The 27,015-nt window shown below is 39.0% G+C and overlaps 1 protein-coding gene across 4 annotated transcripts in view; it reads left to right on the top strand.

Annotated features, from left to right (window-relative positions):
- The window catches only part of LOC134741532 (MOB kinase activator-like 2), a 103,455-nt gene that overhangs the window by 53,945 nt on the left and 22,495 nt on the right, over positions 1-27,015 (top strand). The window contains exon 1 of one of the 4 annotated variants that reach the window (XM_063674349.1): positions 4,831-5,120. The exons of the other annotated variants lie outside the window; for them this stretch is intronic. Within the exon in view, the coding sequence (XP_063530419.1) occupies positions 4,969-5,120 (152 nt within the window). The 5' untranslated portion in view covers positions 4,831-4,968. Of the gene's footprint in view, positions 1-4,830; positions 5,121-27,015 lie in introns of those variants that run through there. 4 annotated transcript variants of the gene reach the window in all.

Raw genomic sequence — 27,015 nt, 5'->3', positions numbered from 1 at the left:
TCAAAATATAGCCAGCGGTACAGGTCTATTTACAAAATTGTGAAATTATTCGCATGGAATAATCGGGGATTTATCATACTTTTGTATGAAAATAGTTATTTGTTATACAAGGGTGCAAAGTTGTACTTTACCCGCGAGTGTTTCAACACACGAGAAGTAAAATACATTTGCACCCGTGTGTAACACAGAACTTTTCGCCTCACTATAGCGAGGAAAGTGCAACATTCACAGGCGTTAGATCATCTTCATCACTGGGATCACTCATTTTTTTACGATATTATTATTAGAGAAAACTGGAAGTTGTGTATTTTTACGTGAGTCGGAGTCGGTGAGAACTTTTAAAGTAAATTTTTTGTTGACACTTGACAATGTTGACATTTCTGACGATGCGTTTTAAAATTGCATCGACTAAACTTGTGCGTTCAGTTATATGCAACATCATTATAAAATAAAACCGGCCAAGTGCGAGTCGGACTCGCGCACGAAGGGTTCCGTACCATTACGGAAAAAACAGCAAAAAAATCACGTTTGTTGTATGGGAGCCCCATTTAAATATTTATATTATCCTGTTTTTAGTATTTGTTGTTATAGCGGCAACAGAAATACATCATCTGTGAAAATTTCAACTGTCTAGCTATCACGGTTCATGAGATACAGCCTGGTGACAGACAGACGGACAGCGGAGTCTTAGTAATAGGGTCCCGTTTTTACCATTTGGGTACGGAACCCTAAAAACAAATATTTCTTATGTAATTTTAAGGTTTATGACTTAAAATCATTAAATAAAGCTACATTTGGTATTTTTTATTAAATTCTTAAACCATTTATTTAATCATTATTAATATCGAACGGACCATTATTATGAACGTTTTACGGTTTGTTATCTGTCAAAAGCTACTTAAACACGCCATCCAAGGTCAAATTACTTTCCCCACTAGTGGATAAAATGCGTTTTCCCCCGCTTGTTTTAAAGGATAAAAGACGGCTTTCCGAGCTAGTGAGGGGAAAAAGAAGTTTTTATTTTCAAAATGGACACCTGAATGGATATCTGAAATGTTTGAAAATTTTCCAACTATATACATTATATATAATTATTTGTAAGAAATGTAATATTTTATTGTATTGTAAATAAATTTTGACATATATTTATTTATATATATCCTGTCCAATTTCGGCCGCAGCGACTGTGTGCTCTGCAGTAGGCAATTTTAATTCGCGTTATTAGAGTGTCTCTGGTGCGCCCTTAGGTGGCTCAGCACGTATCCCATCTTCTTGCTAAATACTCGAGCGCATTTTGGGCACGTCAGCGCACCACCTATACGAGTACATAGTTGTAGGGAATTGAGGTTGGCGGCCGAGCCTTAAGCTCATCTCGTTTTCTGTCGAGTCCAACTATTTTGAAACTATCACTACTAAAGCGTCACTAGAACTACCATAGCAGGAACATGATTGTCCGTAATAAGCGATTTTAGAAAAACAAATTAGTGACAAGACAAATTACAGATGTTCAGTAAATTTATGTTATAAAATAATAAATCAATGTTAGTTGACCATCAAACAATACTTCAACGGTTATGTTGTCCTGTGTATGGTGACATTATGCGCGGCTCGGTGAGCAATGCGTAGGCAGGCGTGACCCCCTTCCCCCCTCCAGCCCCTCTCGGCCCACGCATCAGCTGATCACGTCACGGCCCGCGCCCGTGCCCTACCGTATTGTAACTTGTATGCTGTGTATATACACCGCTTTTGTACCTTTTTAGGGTTCCGTCGCAAAGGGTAAAAACGGGACACTATTACTAAGACTCCGCTGTCCGTCCGTCTGTCCGTCTGTCACCAGTAGGGTTTGCAATATCCGTCCGATTTTCTTATTCGGATAATTCGAATAATACAATTTGTATTATCCGAATATTTCGTATAATTTCGGATAATTATAAATGAAACCAAAATATTTCTCTATTCAGGATTTATCTCATGAACAGTGATAGCTAGACAGTTGAAATTTTCACAGATGATGGATTTCTCTTTCCGCTATAACAACAAACACTAAAAACAGAATAAAATAAATATTTTAGTGGGGCTCCCATACAACAAACGTAATTTTTTGCCGCTTTTTGCGTAATGGCACGGAACCCTTCGTGCGCGAGTCCGACTCGCAGTTAGCCGGTTTTCTTTTTCAATTGATCATCGTTTTTTGATACGAAATTCGCCGGCATTTTTAAGCCGAAAAGTGCACCTGATATTATCTCTCTCTACGACACGGGATAGTGAAATGCAATTTATAATTAGTACTATGTAGAGTCATAATGGTTCGCTTTCACTCGAATTATAGTTTTTGATGATATTGTCGCCAAGTCATCGCATCACGAAGGCAGTAAATCAAGACTGGTCACGGAAGTGTCCTGGAATTTTCCCAGATTATCTTCTAAGCACACACACACACACACACACACACACCGCCCTTTGCTCTACCATTGCAATAGTAATTTATGTGACTGCTACATAATGAAAGGCATTAAAATACGTGTGAGTTGAAGAATTAAACGACGGTAGTAGTGAGTTTCTTAAAAGGATCACACGAGTGCAAGCCTAATTATGTACAGTTACTATTTTATCTACACACATATTTTAAAGTCTGTATGATATATTCACTAACCAGTCTAAAACCACGTGTTACAGCCGGCATTTTGGCATTTGGGGGGGCATCGTTGCTCTCTGATGGCACTCGCGGATATGAGGTGGCTGTCCGAAATATTTTTATCGCTCATTTTATACGAAAGTTTTGCTGTAGTTAGTTTAAAAACAACAAAAGAAATTGTACTTACAAACTAATGATAAACTGTACGTCGAATCGCAGTTAATAAAGACTTTTTTCAGTCATGTCACGGATCCGTAGTTTTATTTTTAATTCTTTGAATTACACTGGAGACGGGGGCCGATTATTATTCGATACCAATGTGATACCAACGATTCCAACGAACAGTATGCGAGATTTGTCAAAATTGTTTGCAATTGACATTTTATTTCGAATAAAACGCCATCCCGACTGATATTAGAATAGAGGTCAAATCAAATTACTTTTTTTTTAGATGTTTGAAATTTGAATGTCATTACCAAATCGATTTTGATATAATAATGAAGCAATAACAACATTTTCACAGATTGTTGAAACAGATTTTCACTTTGTTGTAACAAAACTGTTTTATCTTAATGCTGGCCATTATTTGTGGATTTTGAAAGCATCATAGAGGTTTATGATATGTGTTTAGATAAAAGTAGGTACTTATACAGCATGAGGTTCTAAGTCGGACACTTCAGGTTTTTATTATGAATTAAAAATAGCGTAATAAATTGTGCAATTTGACACTATTTCATTAATTATTACACCTCATTAAGTGCCCGATCGATCGTTGGATCGTTGTTCTTTTTAATGCTAAAAGAACGAATTTCATTTTGCAACGTGATAGTAATTTATGAAATTGCTTGTTAGAACTTTTCATAGCTACTTATACGTACGTAGGTATACTATAATGGCAGACTGTGTTGAAAGTTAACCAAACACAAACCGACAAAGTTATATTTTCAGTATTTTTAATGCAATAACGTTTTAATCAAACCACACGTACCGCAGTTACACTTACAATTTTAGTTACGGTTTAGTCTTGTCATATATATGCAATTTTCAATCTTATATCTTCTGAAATAAAACTATGAAAACGGATTTAAATAAACATTTATTTACATACAAGATATATACAGTGTAAGCGTAAACGAAATTAATACTAGCTTAAATCTAAAATAGGCCCTTGAGGCATTGTACCAAGGATGCTGGCGGCATTTCCCCGCTGTATCGCAATGCTGATACGTTTTGCGAGAAAGCCGCCAGCTCTTCGGTCACCAGTTACGTCAACCAGACGCTTCGCGATTTCTGCAAACAACTTATGCGCGCTGGGACCCCATGGACCTAGAGTTTCAACTCCAAATGGAACGGAATGATACTCTCGGATTTTATTTCATGAGTAACTATCGCGGTAACCGAAGACAATATTTCTTATATCTTCTGTGAAAGTGCCATACCATAATACATAAAACGCTGAAAAATGTACGCGATGCGATTGCTAAACGAGAGAGTTCTCTTTAAAATAAATTGTATGTGCGCCACGTCTGATGTTTATTAGGTATGTTAGTATTAAATTACCGGTCAATATGATACTGGAGCCACGGGTACCGAGTTTAAATTACAATTTCCCTAGCCGTATGGCGTTTTATACATATACATAAACCTAACCTACCCCCGCCATAGCCAGAGCAGAAAAATGGATCATTATAGAAAATCCGAAACGATGAGAGATGGATAAAACTATTCAAAATGCTGTATGTACCTATATGTAGGGGATTTAGGTAGGTACAGTCGCGATCAGATATATCGGAGCAGCTAAAGCGCTCACAAATATCTGAATACGCCTCTATTGTCTGGGCGTTAGAGTGCGTGTTCAATGAACACCTTGGCTGCTCCAATATATCTGATGGCGACTGTACTACATAAGACGCAGGTTTCTAGACTTTATGAGACATGTTGTAGAACAGAAAGAACTAAGACAATTTCTAGAATTTTTCTGATTTAAACGTTTGCATAAAGAAATACCACAATTTTATGTTTATTGCTTTGACTATTTTTGCCATTGTAGCTGGTTCCTTACCTTGCAAGACTTTTGTCGATTTGAAGAACCTAAAAAACTGACGGTTTGATGTGTCTGGAATCGATAGGACGCCAGTTCAAAGTCACATCTGATGCAAGGAGAGAGGGGAAGGCGCGGGCGGCGGGCCAGTCCCACGCTCACCGCGGCCGTAGTCACACGTGCGGCGATGCTCCGCGGCGCGCCGTCAGCTGTTGTCTGTGCACGCGCGAGTCTCGCGCCCGGGTAGTTGTTGTGTAAGTGCTGTGACCAGTAGTGACAGTGAGTGCATGTGATGCTGCGAGGCGCGGGCGGCGCGGCGGCCAGCGCCGCGAGCACCCTGGGGCTGCCGCCGCCGCACGCGCGCACCTCGCTCTTCGACTCCTGCCACCGCAAGATCAGGATGATCGGCGGTGGGCCTGTCGCCTTCTTAGGAGGACTTGTTGCGTGAGTGCCCGTTACAGTTGTTATAGCACCTCTTACGAGCGTCCATAATCTGCAATGCAAGACTTCGGAAAACATGGACGAACTGATATGCCATGGCAGGCTACTTGTCAATTAATGCCCTGCCAAGCGAGAAGCTAACGCTCAAGGATTTATTTGAAAAACAAAACACGTCCCACATGGCCTGTCCCCAATTTTTTGCATTCCAAAAGACTTTCAAGTGTCTTTCGCTGATAGCGCATAGCGGACGTGAGGTAATCTTGGTGATCAAGTTTGTGGGCATAGTGGGTATTATTGACCGAGGAAAGTTAAATTTGTTGTTAATTTTTAATTCCAGGAGTTTCAACAGCTATAATCGATACATTGAAAAAAATTAAGTCCAGAACGTTATTTGTTTATAGATGCATTATAATTCATAAACCAAAACATCATATATTGTGATGTGCATTTGACAATAGATGTATTGTTAATCAAGACTGGACTTGTCACATGCTGTCAGCTTATCACCAAGCAGATATAGATTTAGCTCTTTCCAGGTGGGTTTTAGTTTTGTATGGTACTTTACCTGGAGAGCAAAGTTCTATAGCAGTCGGCCGGGAGAAGGCAAGGCTAAATGTATTTCACTATTTACACAACTTTTAACCTTTAGGTACTCTAACTTAGAACATTTTCTGGTGATCACGCAGCCGAGATATGAACTGCGTAAGTTGCGGAAAGTTTCCCAAAAGTTTGAAAAGTTCGCGATATTTTTCAACAATTTTACAAGTAATAAAGGAAGTTTTTATTTTTGCAATATATTCCTCTATGAATGCTTTATCACACAAAAATGTGAAACTTCCGAATTTTTTCACTAGGAAATTTCTTAACATCCGACCGACGGTATGCACGTCAGTAGTCACAGCTTCAAACTTGTTACTCCCCCAAAAGTCAAGATTTAAACACGGCAATCATTAAAAACATTGGTAGGCGGTGAAATATACGACATATCCTCTCTTCGCGGTTGCTTTTTCTTTGCAAGGTGAAAGGTGAGGTGTTCAGTTGTCATTGAACAAGCATACCGCATATCGAGTTGTATGACTGCCCATCAGACTGGGGAACTGATCCATATCTGATACGGATGGTCATATTTTAGAACGAAGTGCAAAGCTTTGCAAATCGCCCATTCGCTAAAATCTACTTCTTCCCATCCACCAGAAGATTAACCTGGATAAGTGCATACAAATGTGTTTGCAAAAGGGGGTCAGACTCGGACCTCTGCAACTGAATTTAATATTTACCTCCGCTAAAATTATGTGACTCTTGAAGCGATTTAGGGTCTCCCCAAATATATCGCCGCAGAATCGGCTAAAGCCGATAGAAAAAACCTTTCTAACTACGCAATAAGAGCGAAAAAGGCGCCGGTGCGTCGGCACACGCCGGCCTATGCGAGCCGAGCCGAATGACGACTTTTTCGCTTTTATTGCGCAGACATAAAGGTTTTTTCTATCGGCTTTAGCCGATTCCGCGTCGATATATGTAGGGAGACCTTAAGTTTTCTTTGGATTTCTCGCTTGCACTCGTGCCATCGTCTTAATGTAAATACGTCATGTTATTTCGCTAATTTAGTCCTACCGGACAGATTATTATGACCCAGGTAAGGTTACTTACCTATACAGAGGACCGACAACTAGTGTTATTCCGAATACTGTATTGGTTCTACTATTATTTTATGCCACCATAAAGTATCATATTTAAAACTTGATTAAAATTGTTTATAAATTTACATACACGAGATTTGTACAGAAAATTGGAATACTTTTTTGATGTCAGTGTATGTTGTAATCGAGCAATCGACATTTATCATTAGTTTTTTTTTATAGTTTTAGGTCAGTATGGGAGACGTCATTTGAAATGTCATTAGTTGCGCAATATTCGATCGTTTTAGAAATTGTGGTTATTTTAATTGTTTCAGAACTGGTGACTATTTCCCTGAATCAATAGAATATATAACTAATATATAATTGTCAGGTGTTCTACACGTGCAGCCTCTGGACTAGTTATACGCAGAAGACTATCAGTTCCCTGCGCGTCCAATATAATAATGGTTTCAGGATGTTGTTGGGGCTGTCCCGTTTCTGCAGCGCATCGGGCATGTTTGCGCAAGCTCACACGGATGACTACCATGTCATAATACGCAAGAGAATTGCCTCGTTGCTCTGCAGAGTGCGGGCCAGATCCAACCCCATCCTGGCTACTGTTGCGGGCCGATACGACTCGCCTATAATGCGGCATTTTGAGTGTGTCATAACCGCTATTAGGTGATAGTTGTAGAATGTTATTGCTGTCTGTTCTTGTTTTGTCGCTTTCTGTTCTTTGTTACACTTAAGGTGACTGTCCATTTTCAACCGCAGCTGCGTTACTGCTCCGACACTACTGCAGCGGCCTGAACGCGTCGGTGTTATTGTCAATTTCCATAGTAAAATGAATGACGATATCGACTGCACGTAATATGGTGATTTTAACGTTTTCCCAACCGCAGCTGCACTACTGCTCCGACACGTCGGTGTTATTGTCAATTTCTATAGTAAAATAAATGACAAAGCCGACTGCACGTAGCATGGCCATTTTTGCGTATTTAGTGTATTATTGCAACTGCGGCTGCAGACCGCACGTCAAATCTGTCACCTGCACTGAAATGTCTTTGGGTCACAGATATGAGTAGTTCTAAGCAAAGAGGATATAACCACTACGTTCTAAGGAGTTATTACACCCACGGATAAACAACCCCGATGGTACCGTCGCCATATATCGCAGATATATCGGGGCGGCCAAGGAGCTCACAAATATCTGAACACGCCTTTATTGTCAAGGCGCTAGAGTGCATGTTCAGATATATTTAGCACCTCGGTCGCTCCGACATATCTGATGGCGACTGTAGTACTACTGTAAACTTTTTTGCTAATCTATATTGAGCCATACGAGTATCACAAAGCCAGTTAGGAAACTAGAATGATAGGTCCGAAAAAGAGAGTGTCAAATTCGGAAGTTAACTATAGTCTGGCAAACCCTTCGAGCAACACCGGCTTCCGACACGTCGGAAGGGAGGAGCCCAAGCGATATCTTACCGTACAAATCGTTCTGCCATTTTTTGCGGGGGAAAACGTGCACACAGTCGCACTTCTCACTCACTACTTGCAAAATCCAATCTCTAATTAGGATTGTTCATTTTTTTTTTAATGTTCTATTTCGAAAACCATTTCGAAATATTAGGTTTTTAAACAGTTTCCGACATTTGCTGCGATATAATAATCGAGGATTGAAGATATTTCAACAAATATACTGATGACCTTAGTTTGACCTTCTCGCGAGGCTGAATATAATAATGTCATCGTATAGTAAAAGTTATCGAACCATAGTAAATAAATCCGTCACTCACGTAATTGTCAAAGATGTCATTGTCATCAATTGTCATAATAAAAAAATTCAGTTAAACCGCTAGTTTCTTACGATTTGATTTATAATTTTTAATACCTAAACAGTAGATTTTGATTGCTTAATATATCAAAAACCTTGTTTCCACTTGTGGGAATGATTTACAAAAATTATAGTCCGCGAAGACCTACGTGAAAGACGGTGTTGTCGTGAAGTAAATGTGGAATGGAATACTTCAAGTGTTACACACAATATTGCTGTGAGGATCACGTCGATGTAAGTATAAAATTAATATTATTTTACTACGAATATTTAAAAGTCCATTTTGGTGGTCGGGTCACTATTACCTATTTATTTTCTGTGATGATGTGGCCAGAATATCTAAAGACAAACCGTTTAACACAGCTTGTCCGCTACTAGCTCCGTTTTACTGAGTTGAAGTTAAATTCAACAAACAGACATACATATATGTAACTTATAACCACCTTGCAAGCAATAAATCATATACATACAAAAATACATAGTTATATTCAAAATACAACATGAAACTGAAAAGATAATTTCTAATTTCCAGGTACCTACAAGTTGCAGTTCAAGGCTCAAGCTGCTGATATCACGACCATGGCGGACAAAACTAAAGTTAATAAAGAGTTGTGAAAAATAAAACATGTCTTATTTTTTACTTTTTTATTAATTTACGAAAAACCTGTTTCCCAAAAAAGTGTATACATTATATGTTCAACATGTTCTGCACGTAAGGTTGACATTGAGGGCTTTGTTTAGTAGCATTCAGTTGAAGTTGATTTAGGTTCTACTCTTGTTGATCCAGAAAATAATTGTATAGTTTATTATTAAATCTATGCTCACGCCCAGGCACTATTCTTGCTATAACTTTACATTCTCCGCCTTCTCTAGAAATTTGTACATTATATACATCCAATAAAACTAAGGTATATAACTTAAGGCAGATTTATTTATTTATTTTTATTACAAGGGGCAAAGATGTTATTTAATACCTCATGGTAACATATTGATATCCAAACATACGAAACGATACAAAATTGAACCACGAGAGAAGCGAATGGTTTAAAATTTAGAATATTGACAGTTGCGGAGGTCTCAAGGCATGAGGGTTAAACAAACTGTGTTACAGTGCAACACGTAATTCTTCACACCAACACGAGGAAACCATTTATTATTCAAATTAATTTATTAAAATTTCTTTCTATCGGCCAAGGTGAGGGAAATATCTTTCTTCATAAAGGATTTCTTGTCTCGCCCGTCAAGTTTTATATGGATGGTGCGGTCATATCATAGAGTGCCGTCGCCCATTCACACCTGCAACTGGACAATATGAAGTGTAAATTACAAATTATTTTATTCATCATACTTCACTGTTTGGTACCTAAAGTATAAGATACTTAGAAAGATAAATCTGTAATATTTTGCTAACACCGAACGACTGCCTGCCCACCATTGGATAATTTTATTCTTACGTGTCGCATCGTCATCTCCAGAACCCACGAATCACTTTGCAGAAATCAATAAAAGGCCTGCTAAAAGAGCCTACCTGGCATGGTTTTGAGGGGACGTTTATTACAGACTTCTAAATCCAGCCGCACGTTTCTGACGGCCGAGTACCTATACGTAATGCAGGTGGATCAAGTGCGCACTCCCCCCGTATATATCACGAACTCCATGAGTCCCGTTTCCGTCGGATTGCTGTGTGCGGTGGTTACGCATTTAGGCAAGAGGATGGGGAAGAAAATTTCACATTGTGAACTTACCTTAATGTTAAGAATAATTTTTCCTCTGCATTAATTTTATTTGAGTAATTTGATTGTATTTCGTCAATTATTAAGTCTCATTCAATGTTGAATTGCTTTTCATTTAATCGGCAATATTATCTGAATAAAGGATCACCATTAAATATCAGATTTTTTATTAATATTGCGTAGCTGCCTTCGTCGGACTCTGACTATTGTAGAAAGGCAAACTGGTCTTCTTTTTCATGTAGCATGTAGCATTATCGTCACTCGCTTCTTCACGTAAAAAATACAAAAGTAAATTAGTATTTTATTTGTACGGCTGACATTATATGACTTGACATTGACAAGCCATCAACGAACGCTGTCGCGACTGCACGCCGCAACAGCCGCAGTCGTGCTGCTACAGTAGTGCGGCACCGCGTAACGTCGCAACTGCAGTGCAGCGGTAGTTACAAATGGACAGTCACCTTAACACTTAGTTTTTAATCTTAATTGTTACTAACCATTATGGGCCAGTGTTGTCTTAAATAAATAAATTGAAATAACATATTATACGGCGCCTATCTCGTCGCATAATAACCGATTGTCCTAATGTAATGTTACTCATAAAACTCTTGTCGCATAATTGTTATTGTGTTGAAACAGAAAGTATTTTCGAAAATATTTTGCATAGGTTGTGTAGAGCAGGGTAGGTTAGGTTATATTGGGTAAAGTAGGTTAGGTTAGGTTTGTTTTATAATTTTTTTCAGAAATGTTAATAGTTTCAGCACAATAACAATTATGCGAAATGAGTTTTATGCGTAACATTACATTAGAACAATCAATTATTATGCGACCCAATACAGACCCCATATTATAATAAAGCAAGAGACATTTTTCAGATAGATTTTTGATCATTGACCTGTTTGTTGCTATCTCTATTGCACTCGCATAATTATATAGCTGTCCCGCCCATGATGCCAGTTGTCAATGTCGCTGTGCGAACGTGATAGCAATATAATTCATGCGCGTGCAATAGAGATAGCAACAGGCGGGTCAATGTATTTGAAAAGCGTCTCTTCTTTATAGAGGTTGTGCTATAGAGAAGCCTCCTAGGAACCCTCCTTTTTTTACAGTCTGGTAAAAAGAAATAAATGTTCCTTTCTAAGAATTTCCGGTTATTTAACCGAGTTAACGTCCTAAATTGCAAGTTAATGTAATAGAGCCTTCTTTGATACAACTCAACTATCCAAGTTCTTTTGAGGCAATGTAATCCCGTTCCTTAAATACTAACTTGAAGCAAACAAGACTTGAGCAGATTGTAATTTTACAAAGAGCTTTCGACTTGAACGTTTTCGAGAAATAACGTTAAATGCAACAAAGCGCTCTTGCAATTAGCAAAGGATAGATAAATCAGGATAACTAATAGATAGGTAATAATTGGCTATTTCGTCGCCTTTAATAGACATCAAAGAACATAATTCGATGTCACTGGAAATACTAGAATGCAGTTCACTCTAACAATACTATACGCTCGTGCATGCACTAATGAACAAATACATAATTATTGTTGTGAGCGAACAACGGTGCGCAGCTGCCACGATGTGATGATTCTTGCAATTCAATCCTTAGGCGGTTATCACACTGGATGCGACTCGCACGTTGCTCTGATGTTTGAGCGAGACAACCGCTATGCGCGTATTATAGAGACATCCCGCTCGCAAATCGGAACGACGTGCAAATCGCATCCAGTGTGATAACCGCCTAGTGGCTCCCTATACAGCTCCGCATCCGCAAAAATTTAAGCCCGGGGAAATTTAAAATAAATAACATGGTTCTTACCGATAGGTAGGAACAAGCTATATAAGCTTCTACAGCTATATAAGACAAAGCCTAACATCAAAGGTTTCAGTCCCTCCGTCATTACGCGACGAGAGCGCAAACGTTAATAACTTATATATATATATAATTTAGTTAAGTACCTAATTTGACATTGATACATATTAACATTTGATTCGTTATTTTTACATTATTCTGTCATGCTTTTTTTTACCTGTAATTTATTTTTGTGCTTAATAGAATGCTGAAGCCAGACATGTGAAGAACTGTATACAGTTTACTGTTGGAAAATTGTTTTATGACATTAATAATTTAATATAACTATTTAAAATTAATAATTTTTAGATAATTTGGTTTAGTAATTTGACATTGACACACATTGACATTTTTTCAACATTTTTCGGTACTTCTTATTTAATATTTGTAATTATTTTTGTGATAAATATTTGAATGCTGAAATTCCGGCCAGACATGTCAAGATCTGAATTTATGTATATTACTCTTATATGTAACTCGTGTTTTATCAGATAAACGATTATCTTATCTATCGTATCTTAGAAGAAATTGAATTCACCCCTGCGGTGGTGGGAAAAGTGATAAACACCTTTAAAGACGAAACAGCTATGGGGCCAGACGGTATACCGGCAATATTTTTGAAATGTAGTCATGCATTAGGTGAACAGCTGTCACATATAATGTCATTGTCTTTTACGTCGGGTACATTGCCTAATGATTGGAAGGAAGCCACAGTTACCCCCATATACAAAAAGGCGACAAACTGACTGCAGCGAATTACAGACCAATAAGTCTGACGTGCATTGCCTGTAAAGTAATGGAAAAAAATATCGCTAAATGTATTAGACAATTTTTATCTGAAGAGCAAATCATAATTGAAGAACAACACGGTTTTATTCCTAGACGGTCAACGGTTACTAATCTACTGATTTGTCTCGATTACTGGAGTAAGAACTGGAACGAACACCTCCCAACCCATGTGGTCTACTTAGATTACGAGAAAGCCTTCGACCGGGTACCTATAAAAAGGCTCATTAGTAAGCTGGAGCATTACGGGATTCTTGGAAGACTTCTGAACTGGATTCAAGACTTCCTAAGTGCAAGAAAAATGAAAATCAGAGTAGGGGAGGAGCTGTCTGAACCCATTGAGGTTCTTAGTGGTGTCCCACAAGGATCTGTCCTCGGTCCAATCCTTTTTGGGATTTTTGTCACCGATCTTAAGTCCATTGTCAAATCTAAACTGTCACCGTTCGCTGATGACACGAAAATAATGGGAAACCCTCTCATCTCGCATAATATCATTTAGGAAGACTTAGATCGAATTAGCGGTTGGACACAGGACTGGCTCATGTCACTTAATTCGGATAAATGTACCATTCTTCATATTTATTTATTTGTGTTATACAATATTGGGCCCACAAATCCTCCTAGAAGAAGTAAACTCGCAAAGAGACCTTGGAGTGGTGTTTGGCGACGTCATTTTACAAACGTGAAAACGTTTGTAAATTGACGACGTCGTTTGTAAACGACGGATTCTTACAAAATGCCTGCGACATGTATAAAAGGTGCTTAAAGGAAAAGTGGAAAACTTTCAATCTTCATACCATAGATCCAGTCTAATCTATAGATCCAAAGTACAAGACAAGTAAGTAATGAGATGAGACATTATTTTCTTATTAGTCTACATTTTATATTGACAGTTAAAACTGGTCTATACTTAATATTATTAGATCTATTGAATTGTACTCTGATGAAAATGCGGGCCACATTGTTAGTAACAAATTAATTTAATAGTGTATTTAAGTAATTATTGGAATGAAACGAAGGAATTACTATGTTAGTCATGCCATTCCTAATTAGTTTCTGGACCACAAATAAGCGTATTCATAGGAATTTCTTTCTACGTGCAAACGATTTTTTTCAACGGCAACACCTTTTTCACTTGCAATATTTTAGACGCTCGGCTAATAGTGGTTTCTGCTAGAGTCTGTTCGGAAAGAGAAGAGTCGTGGCATAGAATAAGTAATAGTACTACCGTACAGAGAGGACATTTCGTACAAACCCGAAGTTTGACAGCGATTCAGGATCGAATCATGCTGTCCCTTTCTAATGTATGGCACTATCCCTTTCGGCTATTTAGGGTTTTCAAAATTCAAGTCATTATCTTATCTGTGGTCGTGCACGCAAAGGGACGTCAACGTCAAGTTGTGCCAATCCTAATAATTGCTCTAAACAATGCTGAGCCGAGCGGAGCCGAGTTTGCCCGAAAGGATGAGTGTCCCCCCACTGGTCGTGGAATGTATTGGGCCCCATACATTCCACGAATCTTCTCTTTTCGCACAGACTAAGCTGGCCATACACACTAGCGTATGCCTGCGCAGTTTTGCCAACTGCACAGGTAAAACGTAGAGTATGTGGTATTCGACTGCGCAGTATTCTAACCAGCTTTACCTGTGCAGTTGTACTGTACAGGTAAAATTGCGCAGGGTACGCCCAGCCCAGTGGGTATAGGTATGGCCAGCTTTAAGTACATATTTGTATGTATTGTGGTTGCCTTTGAACGTGCGATTCGTGCGCCAACGGCGCGGGCGAAACACCGCTGCCATACAATAGGGATTTAACCTACACACAGCGTACTACTTCCTAGTCAAGTGTTATCGATAACGGCTTCTGGGTTTTTCTGCAACGTAAGGCAGTAACTATTATGGAAGGCCCATTGTAAATTAATCAAAAATACTGCGTCTAATAAAAACAATGTACATGTTTTTGAACAGTGGCGTGACGTCATTTATTGACGGACGGATGGATGGTGGACAGATCTTTCCGTGCCTTTTTATCATCATTTCATTTTCCTGAATATTTGCATGTATATATAGAAAGATTACACGGGCCTGATCCGTAAAAACGTATAGTTTTCCGTCAGTTATAGTTTCTGCGTTTTTATAAATTCATGTACTGAGATATTCTTGAAGTTACCTACGTTTGACACAGAAACTACTATAAATTTTTTTTTTAAACCGCCTTTGTATCAAAGGACAATACAGCAGAATATACGTGTTTCAATTTCCTTGGCCGTAGTTAGCTTCAATGTGGAAATCCTCGCTATTGTATTTTACAGTAGAAACTTTATAAAGAGGTATATAATGACATAAGGGAAAATACGGTCAATAGCAAAGACAACCTTGAGTCAGGTGTAATACATGTTGGAAACTTGCTCGGGCTTCCCACGGTTCATTCTTTTGTCCCTTTGTACCACATATTACGTTGTAGGGCTTAAGAAAACGTAGAAACAACAGTACGTGTAAATCTAACATTAAGTATCTTTAAATTCTCTATGTCAGAGATGGTAGCTGAGAGGTAAATTGTTTGGAAAATTGTTTTATGACATTAATAATTAAATATAACTATTTAAAATTAGTAATTTTTAGATAATTTAGTTTAGTAGTTTGACATTGACACACATTGACATTTTTTCAACATTTTTCTGTACTTCTTATTTAATATTTGTAATTATTTTTGTGATAAATATTTGAATGCTGAAATTCCGGCCAGACATGTAAAGAACTGAATTTGTACATATTTACATCCTATATGTAACTCGTGTTTTATCAAATAAACGATTATCTTATCTTACCGTAGGGTTCAAACCGCGGTTCCGCTAAGGAAATTTATTCCGAACTCTATTATTTGACATCATTTTGACATTTAGAAGTCAGTTGCTCGGTATTTGAAAACATCGCGATCCGTATTAAAGTAGACACTACTAAAGCCCGGTCCCCCTTTCTTCGAAATGCAATCGGATATCGGCGGCAATAGAATCGCTCGAACATTCACCCGACGTAAATTGCGGGCATTCGACCGTATAAAATATAAGTTCCCGATCGCGAATTAGAATATAAACAGTGGGACATAATGGCGTGATGATTGCGCGGCCCGAATCCGTGACCCGTATCGCGCGGTACTGTTGCAGTAACGGGACACGCGGCCCCGATACGCCGCCGCCGCAAAGCAGAGGGCCTACCGCGCGAACCACGTTCGACGTGTTGCCTCCCTGTCACGCTTACGTACAAATTTACAAGTGCGACAAAGAGGCAACACGTCGAACGTGGTTCGCGGTAGGCCCTCTGGCGTCCGTACCGCACGCCGCCGCCGCCGTGTCGCTTACTTTGCGTTGTCAACGACTTTTATGTACCTACTTAGTAAAGGGGTTTATTTATGTGTCCTTTAGTCGGACACTTTCTGCTATCTTGCTGCTAAGAAGAATAGGAAAATATAATATACCTTTTCTCTGTCCTTCTCAGCAGAAAGTGTCCTGATAAAGGATAGATGTTCAACCCTATAAGACAAAAGTGGAGATTTGGCGAAGCGTTATAGAACTTGATAATCAATGGCATGATTTTGAGACTCTTTAGCACCACATTGATAAATTTTAGAATGCAGTTATAAAGCAAATTTAATTATGACACTTTGTAGTGTACTGATTTGATCTTACATCATTTTCCGATACAGCTATTCGTTGGGATTTTTTAATATTTATGTGTATTGTAATTTGTCGATCGCTATTCTTTGACAAAGAAATAATATTTGATTTATTACTTTGCTCCAAACGTATAGGTACTTAGGTAGAACATTGTATGTTTTTTAGAATTATTTATGCATAAGTACCCATCATGATACAGAATCTTAAAATCTAACAGCGTTTTCAGTTTTCATAGATAGCTACTAGATAATTAATTAGGAAAAGCCATCGATGGACATAACTTTAATGTTTCGAGCACATGATAAGTTTCTTTTAATTACCCTCGAAGAAAATACACAGAACAAACAAAACAAGTGGTTTATACAAGTACTTACTCCTGGTGAAAGCATTGTTTACTTGAATTTTCCAAGTGTTATTTGTACAACAAGAGAGCAAAGTTGATATTACTTCGAGTGCTTATTTTGAGTCCCGTAGCAATATTGAGCGTAGCAAGAGCAAGGGACTCAAAAGCATACGAAGTGTAATAACTTTAATCTCTCGAGTAGTACACAAGACTTCACCTCAGCAGTGAAAACATATTTAAGAAGGAAATCACAACCTGAAAAAATGTAATCCTTCTTCATCACTTTTTCGCTCATCTTTTCTTAAGATATTCTAACAATTAAGTTTAATTACCGCAACAACAAAACGAAATAAATTTCAGTGAATTGATATGGATCAACGAACATCAATTGACAGTTCAATCGACAACTTCTTTGTTAAAGAAAAAACTTGTATTAGGCCATTTAGGCCCCGCTCGTCGAAATGACATTCGAATATAAAGATCACTTGAATGTCGATTTTGCTCACTATTTTCAAGTAGCAAAGTACTCTTGTACGTGCTGCTGAGGTGAAAAATAAATTAACGTATCAGGTGCATTCATCATTTAGCGCCACTTGCACCATTCCACTAACCCGGGGTTAACCGGTTAAACCTGGAGTTACCATTGTTACCAGTACAATTTGACACTGGGTTAACGGTTTAACAGCTAAACCCCGGGTTAGTGGGATGGTGCAAGTGGCCCTAAGTCGTAACATCGGATAGGTAATTAATTATAATTATGGAACGGGAATCAATTTGAGCAAAAGTACCTACCTAATTAGGTAGCGCGTGGAAAACTTTGCGAATAAAGAAACTGGTTTTACTACAAGCGCTTAAAAGATTGAGAACCCTACAGGTAAATATATACTTTTTACTAGCTCCTGAGAATGATTTGTGCCATTAAAAATATCTTAACAAGCTTCTGCTTGTTTATTTATTCTAATGACATTTAAGTAATATAGTGTGTGGAACTTAAGGTTTTGAGGTAATTTCCCTCCAGGGCCCATTCATTCTTTCCACACTGCATGAGAAGCCCATGCAAGCTGATTTAGCTGAAGTACGAATGGGCTGGTCTGTGTTATTAAATTTAATAATATTCTATCTATTTTGTCGGTCTTCAGTCAGACAGCATTCTTTATTGCGGCACTCTTTATTCCCGTCTCAGCAGTGCTCTCTACCGACACTGATGTTAATCTGATGCATGCTCTGATGACCAAATGCTATAAGAAATGATAATTGCGCGCTCATTACCCGGACGTCCGCGTTCTTCCGGTTTAGCAAACGTGTCGGGTGTCGGCCCAGGGTTCCAATTTGCCGGTTATACCGTCAGATGGTATTTTGGCGCATTTTCGGCTTATAACAACTAGGCTTGTGTAGTACATGTACTAAAATCAAAATCCATTCCCTCCACTGTACTAGACCGAACTATTCCCTAATGATTCTGCTCTTAGTACGTTTTAGTACACTACACGCGAACGAAACAGAATGGGAGCAAGGACCGAGGAGTGATAATGACAGCAAAGCGATCCGAGTGATCCGACTCATCTAACTAAAACTAAACGTCGACTTATGAGATTGTACTAGTTGGGAGCGATCTTTTTAGTGAACGAGCATGCACAACTCTAATTACAACAAACTTTACTATTCCGCGTACTCCATGTCCAGAGCATTTCCACATTCAACGTGGATGGTCATTTTCATTTAATTAATCCCGGAGTTTCGGCCTGCGTTGGCAATATGCGTCTTTATTCATAGGATTTTCCTTTATTGAAGCTGAATACGATCCTATTTTCAAGTGAAATGCTTTAACGACTAAAGAACTTTTAAAATAAGATTTGCCTTTTTTGAATAAATGTGATGGGAAAAGCTTTTACTGGTACTCCTATCTGAGAAATCTGGGGTTTGTTATTCATCTTTAAGTTATTAACCAAAGTTACTGAATTTCCCACGGGTGGTCTCAACTGTCACCAAATATGCAAGAATTTATAGACTCCTTAAATTGAGACGAGAATTAATTACCTTCATCCCTCCTTTATCCGATAATAATAATCAATACCTACCATGCATCGTCAAACTCATCCATGCTGTTAAATGGCTGTCTCGTTTATTGCAAAGTTGTAACAGTTATAAGTATGTTGGTGTTATACAGTTATTATTTCACAAACTAAGAAAATTTCCCTAGCTCTACCAGTCAACCATTGGGTCAAACGATTAGTTAATTTAGTAGCTTTTGGTTTTATTTGTCTGAATCTTCTCGCCCCACTGGCAGAAGGTCGCCACTTAACAAGCTAATTGGCGCAAATTGGCCTAGATTCGGCAACACTTACCCAACACCTGACAACAACACGCCATGTTTTGGTCGATCTCCATTACTGGCGCAATGTTGGCATGGCTACCGCTCGCGCTCGACGCGTGGCATCAAGGATTATAAAGACGAAAAATCAGAGTGAATTTGACTAAATTTAGAAGCTTATTCACATACCGCCCGATTCGAAGTTTAAGATACGTTAAATATATGTATATGTTTGTCGTTAGGATATAATACATTTGGACAAAGAAATTATTACGGCACATGAGCGTTATGACAAAATGATCATTATGGCTAAAAATATTAGGGAATGCGAAAATAGGAGAAAAATCTTTCGGAATCCCGATATAGATCCGTATGACTTCTATATTCACGTTGCAAAATTTCGCTAAGGGCTGAATAAACAACGCGTAGACGGAAACTCCGATAACGAACGTACTCTGCATTAGAAACATTACCAGTGGGCTGTTGAAGACGCAGTGCAGTGTCGTGACCTGCCCTCCCGCGCCGCGAGTGAAAGTGCCCGCGCCATCGAACTACTCGTATATAATTGTACCGTTTATCAGCTGCGTTCCAGTTCACGAAGCTTCTACAGCTCTACACGCAGTACGCATACTATATGTCTGACATCTAGTCACGTATACTTGCTAAAGATCTAGAGGTCAAAATGTACTAGAAGAGCTGAAAAGACGACAAATAGGACTTACAGACATTTCTCTCGCAAAAGGTTATTTACGCAATTACCCTTTTGACTGTCACGTCGAAAAATTGCCACTTGGACACCATACCCGTAGATCACTGTCAGGTCTTCGTTGGCATATGTCAAAGAAGGAAGATCTGACACTACCCTACGTTTTCGTATATCACTTACTAAGTACTTACTTGGTTGTATAAGTGAATATATTATAAGACAAGAAGTTACAAATATCAAGAAATTCTCAACAGTCGCATGCTTGCTACTCTATTATTGTACACCTGAGCTTTTAACGCTAAAAATAATAACGAAACAGAATCTCCAATCTTCGATAATGGCTAATATCTTCATATTCATCTTCAAAATTATCTTATTTATATGAGCAGTTCTTTCTCAGTTTAGTAACTAAGTTCCCTTACTTCTGTAATATAAGTAATTACAATTTTCTTCTAGCTCGCTCGCCGCATCGTTCAAAGGCACACTGATTAAGCAACTAGGTCAACATTCGTTTCAAGAATATAAATATAGCTCATAAAATAATCTCTCATTATCATTAAGATTATCCGTAGTCTGAAGCACTGAGGAGTTTCTCAACGAATGCTCATAATTTAGTGGCTATGCTAGACTGAATTACTATAGCAATAAGGTTGGTCGTTTAACTGTGTCGTCGGACGTGCCGCGAGCCGGTTGCGTGCGGATCACGAGCATTGCGACACGCCGCAGCTTTATTCAAAAACGTTTTGTACGAGTTTGTGTAGATACTTGTCTCTAGTGTAAACTGATCTCTAGCTTCATAGGTAGTTGGGATATCTCTTTTTATTTATTACGAAAACAGAAAATACGCAGCATAAGTAACTATCTCATGTCCTGCTACATACAGGATTTACGCATACGGTTATTAGCTTTTAAATATGTGTGCTTTCAAATAAGCTTATCTTTTAAAAACATCCGGCAGAACATGAAACTCTTTCATTGACTTAATTTTTTTTATCAGCTACACGCATCCCATCCCAACTTCATTTTTTTTCGATCGGTAATACCTACACGTAAAACGACTAAGTGTCAGATATCCCAACTGGTCCGATATCCATAATAATATAGTGAGAGATATACTTGGTGAACCACAGAGCGCACTCGTATCGTGGTTCACGTAGGTATGGGTCAATGGTTATTGTCAGTTTCTCTTACATTACAGTCATACATACGACAATCCACGCCGGTTACGGTGAATGTATATTACCTTAGTTGACGACCGGTCTGGCCTAGTGGGTAGTGACCCTGCCTGTGAAGCCGATGGTCCTGGGTTCGAATCCCGGTAAGGGCATTTGTGTGATGAACACAGATATTTGCTCCTGAGTCATGGATGTTTTCTATGTATTTAAGTATTTGTATAAGTATTATATATATCGTTGTCTGAGTAACCCACAACACAAGCCTTCTTGAGCTTACCGTGGGTCTTAGCCAATTTGTGTAAGAATGTCCCTATAATATTTATTTATTTATTATTTACTAGCTTTTGCCCGCGACTTCGTCTGCGTGGACTTAGTAACCCCCGCTAGAGTAAGAATAGCGCCTGGAAAAAATCTTATAGCAATTATTCAATTTGAGCATATTATGCACACAAATTAGCAGACACTTCATTAATTATCTCAATTCCACCCCGCTTTTTACTTTCTTAAGGGATGATTTTCGGGATAAAAACTATCCTATGTCCTTCTCAGGGACTCAACCTATCTCTATGCCAAATTTCATCTAAATCGATTCAGCGGTTTAAGCGTGAAGAGGGAACACACAGACAGACAGACAGACAGACAGACTTTCGCATTTATAATATTAGTATGGATTAGTTAATTATTCCTTAGCTATTATTTGTTGATTAAGTAGGTATATGAGTTATATGACTAATGTGACTGTTTTATCGGTTGCGTCGATCTTCAATTTCCGTTACGTTAAATATGGCACGGATAGCTCTGGTTTCTTAGAGAACTCTCATACACGCATATTCACCATACAATACCATACAATCATACAATGTAACCCGTTTACATTGCTCTCGAGTATACTTTTGTTTATTGTGCAGTTATTTGTTTTGAAATAATGTTTCATGTGTGTGCCGTTACGTGATTGAGCGGTCCACAGAGCTAATTCAATTGAGCGGTCCGGTTGGTGTAGGTTCACACCGCCGTGAAGCCACCGGCGGCTTTGGCGCGCTCGGTGAGAAATAACGTGCTGTACGTGTACGGTGGGGAGGGACAACATGATTCGTGATCTGTCTAACATTATGTTTGATAGACTAGACGGTGATAATTAATTCTGTACCTACGTAATCTACATCTCTACTTTGTGGCCAATGCCTTAAATTATCTACGGTGTGGAGTCGCGTTTTGTCGGCTGGAGTGACGAATGGAAAATACCTAATCTGATGATCACACTCGTTATATACATCCGGAGTAGATTATACTTACTATTCTTTAAAAGTTGTGGTATCAGCAGCTGACAAACAAGCATGGCTTACAATAGGCTAGCCGGTGGATATGAGGTTAATGGTGATTTAGCTGCTGATGCTGGGCAAAAAAGTAGTAAGATTTAGTTGCCTACCTGTAACCGACCGGAGAAGGCATAAATTAAATTAAGGCATTACTCGTATTTATTTCCAAATATGCAAGTTTACAGTTCTAAACCAAAGCACTTACATACTACAATAAATCATATTATTAAATTACATTATATTAATTCACGCATGTCAAACTATAATTAAACACATCAAGGGGGCTCTTGCCAAGTGGTTTTACACATGCTAGCAAATAAAATTAGGATATCAACACATCTTGCTCGCAAAGAATCCCATTTAGCCGGTGCTTCGTGAACAATAACCGGTCTACTCTGCACTCGTTGTGAGTTCGCCTCTGCCACTATAATCTAGTTCCCGCGTTGCGATCCAAACTGGTTCCATTGTTAAGATAGGCCCGTTTGTGTTCGTTCACCTTTTAAAAGTATTGTTTTTGAAAACAACGACAATATTGCCTCGCTCCACACATCACGGTCCGTAGTTCTAGCCTTGCTTTCACGACAATCACGACAGTTAGGTTTAGTGAGCATGCGATCTCTGCGATAATTGCATTCTTTAGTTATGCTACTATTAGCGTCGATGTACACTTACTATTTCAAGAACAATTTGTTTCATCCGATTATTTTTACTGATTACATTTGAATCTGAATATATCTCTAACAGAGCAGTTATACATAGTTAATGGGTAGGTAAAATAACTAGTAGGCCAACCACAAGATCAAGTAAGCGTGTGGAGTTACGGAGGTTAAGACTGTTAACTTAACAGCTGAACAACGCTATAATCCAATGTCTTTCCCGCACCACACTCATCGGGAAAGAGATATATCACCCAAAACATGGATAACAAAAATAGCCACAATAAGGCCCAAATATTAGCGACCCTGAAGAGGTATTAAGCTGTAAAGTTTGTGACTAGGTATAACAGTCGACACGTCGACAGTGAAACCAATTTGTTAAGTAAATTAGGTTAGCATTTATGATATTGACGCACCACACTCATCGGGTAAAAGATATATCACCCAAAACATGGATGACAAAATAGCCACAATAAGGCACAAATATTAGCGAACCTGAAGAGGTATTAATAAGCTGTCAAGTTTGTGACTAGGTTTAACAGTCGACACGTCGACAGTGAAACCAATTTGTTAAGTAAATTAGGGTAGGATTTTTGATTTCGACCTCAGAATACTCATAACTTGTTACGAATAGAGGTCAAACTATACTAAGGACGATCGCAAAGCGTGTGAATAAACATGCTGTTGTATGGAACAGCGTCGCAAGAGACGGTAAAAGTGCTCCGACCGGCCGGTCACTTCACTACCTGCGCCGCCTACATCCTACATACCCACATCTGCGCACCCGTCTTCTAAATAGACACGTTTAGAAACCTCACTCATAACTCACGTCTCGGGCGGAGTCGATGGCGACGTCATTGCCACCAGGTTCGACATGTCAAAAGAAATATTGAAGACGCTATGCGACTTACTTCCGAGGCCTCCTTTTTACGATGCAGTGTTATTTGCATGCCAAGTTCTAGTTCTTTGGAAAATGACAGCATCAACTTTTGTACACCAACAATAAAAATAATATTGTAAAATTTAATTACCTTTTGACTGAAAACTGCTCGATTATTAGGTAGTCATCATGTCAGATTCAATTTTGTTGACAATGAGCTGGAGTGCGATTGTAGGGTAGATAATTTTGCACTTCCTCCAAGCTAGTGTTAACTGTTCATCTTTTCAATGTTAATTTTTACAAACGATTTTGCAATCGACTGCAAGCTAGTATAACCTGTCTGCGATATTCGTTGTCATTATGCAAAATTTAGAGGTCAGGTCAGAGTCGGTTAAACAAGTCCGTCTATCAATAGCTAAGCTTTTAAAATTAAACCACAATTTACTAGTAATCCGCTAAAACATCCAGTGTCGCTTCCCATAAATCGATTTGTATTTTAATAGAGTTAACTGGTTGTGCCAGATCCCATAAAATACCTGTTCGAACATTACAGTACTTGGTTTTCGCTCGTAAGTCGGAGCCTTGTCGCATTGGTGGGGTATCGGAGTGGCCTACCGCCCTAAACAAATGTCAACCGATCAAGCTGCGCAATTCTTTATAAGTACTATTAAAGTAGGAAAAACTATCAATATCTTCATATGATAAACCCATGGTTTCTAACTCCCTGTATTAACGACAATTTTAACCAAAAATGATGATGAGAGATAATGTAACTTGCCCTAAGGGTCGAAAACGGGCTCGGTAATTCAAATTACTGGCTACACTGAACACTGAACAGCGCTTGCAAGCTTAAAAAAAGCGTAAACCTCTAGGCTGCGATGTCCACTTTGCATTTGCCCCGCGTAAAAATGTAAGTAATAAAAAAGCTATGCTATGTTACGTCCCCGACGTGCTCGATGAGCAAGGCTAACCTCCTTTTTTGAAGTCGATTAAAAAGAAAGAAGTATCTATCACGTGCAGGCTTGGATGTTTTTACTTTTTCCGAAAAAGTTTGTATGTGGAGCATTTTACTTGTAATTGGCAGATATGCTCAATTTAGAATTGCAATTTAGACTGCGTAAAGGGACTAAACTTCTCCAAGAAGCTAGGCGGTCGACGCGCTAATGAATATTAAGGGACCGGGTAATTAGTATGGTCGGCGCGTATCAGTGTCGCTGACACCAGGGTCAGTCCACTTTGTGCGTCACGAGAGATGCACAGTTATCAATCGTCTCTATAACTTACCGGTTTTGTTACCCGCTTAGGGAAACCCACAGGCCCAGGTGTAGCGGACCGTTTGCAATGGCAAAATAATTGTATAAGGTTTAGAGGAACAATGTCGCGATCACAATAAGCTTATTACACTGAATTACACAAATTGATAAGAAATCCCTATCTAGATAAAATCAATCATCTATTGATTAGGACAAGTAAGAACTTCGCATAATTTAAATATGTACTGTAACAATACAGTATTGTATATAGTAGCTATCCCTCCCTTGGCGATAGGTTCACAGACTGTCCCTTGGTTTTTTTACATTGTGAGTTGACAACTTGACACGCTCAACAATGACAACTACCCGCTCTTGGAAAGAAGAAGTTGCATCTACCCTACATTTTCTACATACAAATGGGATGTAAACGAGATAAATAAGGAGGTAAACAACGAATCATGTATAAAGAAGGTAATAACAACACAACTAGAAGACAAAGTAGCAACAGAAGAATCCATCAGTAACACCAATCCAGTTGATGTATGCTGACAGACCAGCTTCACTCCAGGGGTAGGTTTCTGATGACGAACACCCGCTCAAGCAGTACTGTAAGATAGTGCCAACTTGTCTACTTGGTGAAACTGAAGGAGACATCGTTCTACACAAGTCCTGGTACTCTCTCTTGAGATAGTCTGATTTCATGCAGGCTTTACACACTTGTCGAGAGACCCCGAGACTGGCCGAGAACGAGTGTGTACATGCTGCTCCCTTCTCGTCTCGTCTCGCGCTTCTCCGATTGGATCGGAGCGGTGCCGAGACCCTCGGCGACAGGCTCCCGACGCGTGTGTACAGCCGACATTATATCGTTTTGGCGAGACCACTAAGTACCGTGGCCTGAAATGAAACATTGTTTACAATCACGTTGTACACATGGCGCAATGTATGGATGGTGTGGGAGCACGAACAGCTTTTCTGCCCGCCGCGCGCCGCGCCGCGCCGGACACAATACCCGTGTCGCACACAAAGCAAACACATAGAGCCTTTGTCTACGCAACAATGATAAACCTTGACAAGCGCTCACTGCGGCCAGACCTTCACAAAGCGTGGCGACCAGTATTAGTCTGATCACATTATGAACAGTCGCTATAAATCTTCAGGTCAAATTTAACTGGGGGCGAAAGCAGACGACCAATAAGAACTTTTGCGTGAATAAATACCGACGGAACCCACGACCTCGAGGTCGAGGCGATGAAGCGATTTGTGTCCGCTATTCCATTCCAAATTATGGTAAAAGGTTTAAGGAAAGTCAATGATTGGAACATCGCTTGCCACATCCCAACTCCAACAATGTTAAAAACATTTGGCTCTAGGTTAAAAGGTCAAATCATAACCGCATCCAATGCCAACGGTAATAAATTATGGCACCCGGGCCAATTGAGAAAAATCTAATACAGTCGGTTATTAAGTTTACTTAAAGATGAATTACACTTATAGCGCTTTCCCTTCAAGCATTTAGCTCGCTTATTATATACGTAATAGGATATCAATATCTCGACGTGGGATCGTGGTTCCACCAGGCTAGGTAATCTTAAATGAGTGCAACGGTTGCGCCACCGACTGGCCCGGTTAACACAACACAACACGTGTGGCTGGTAGCCGTTCTTGCACTGCAACAGGCAGCAAGTGTATTTTACAATCGAGACTGGTATTTTATTTGCTGAACCTTGTGCTCTTTTATTCACAAGATGTCTTACTAACGGGGTCC

The sequence above is a fragment of the Cydia strobilella genome, chromosome 5, assembly GCF_947568885.1.
Source record: "Cydia strobilella chromosome 5, ilCydStro3.1, whole genome shotgun sequence".
In the NCBI taxonomy this organism is placed as follows: Eukaryota; Metazoa; Arthropoda; class Insecta; order Lepidoptera; family Tortricidae; genus Cydia; species Cydia strobilella.
The sequence above is the reverse complement of the archived record's forward strand: the minus strand, read 5'-3'. Positions and strand labels throughout refer to the sequence as shown.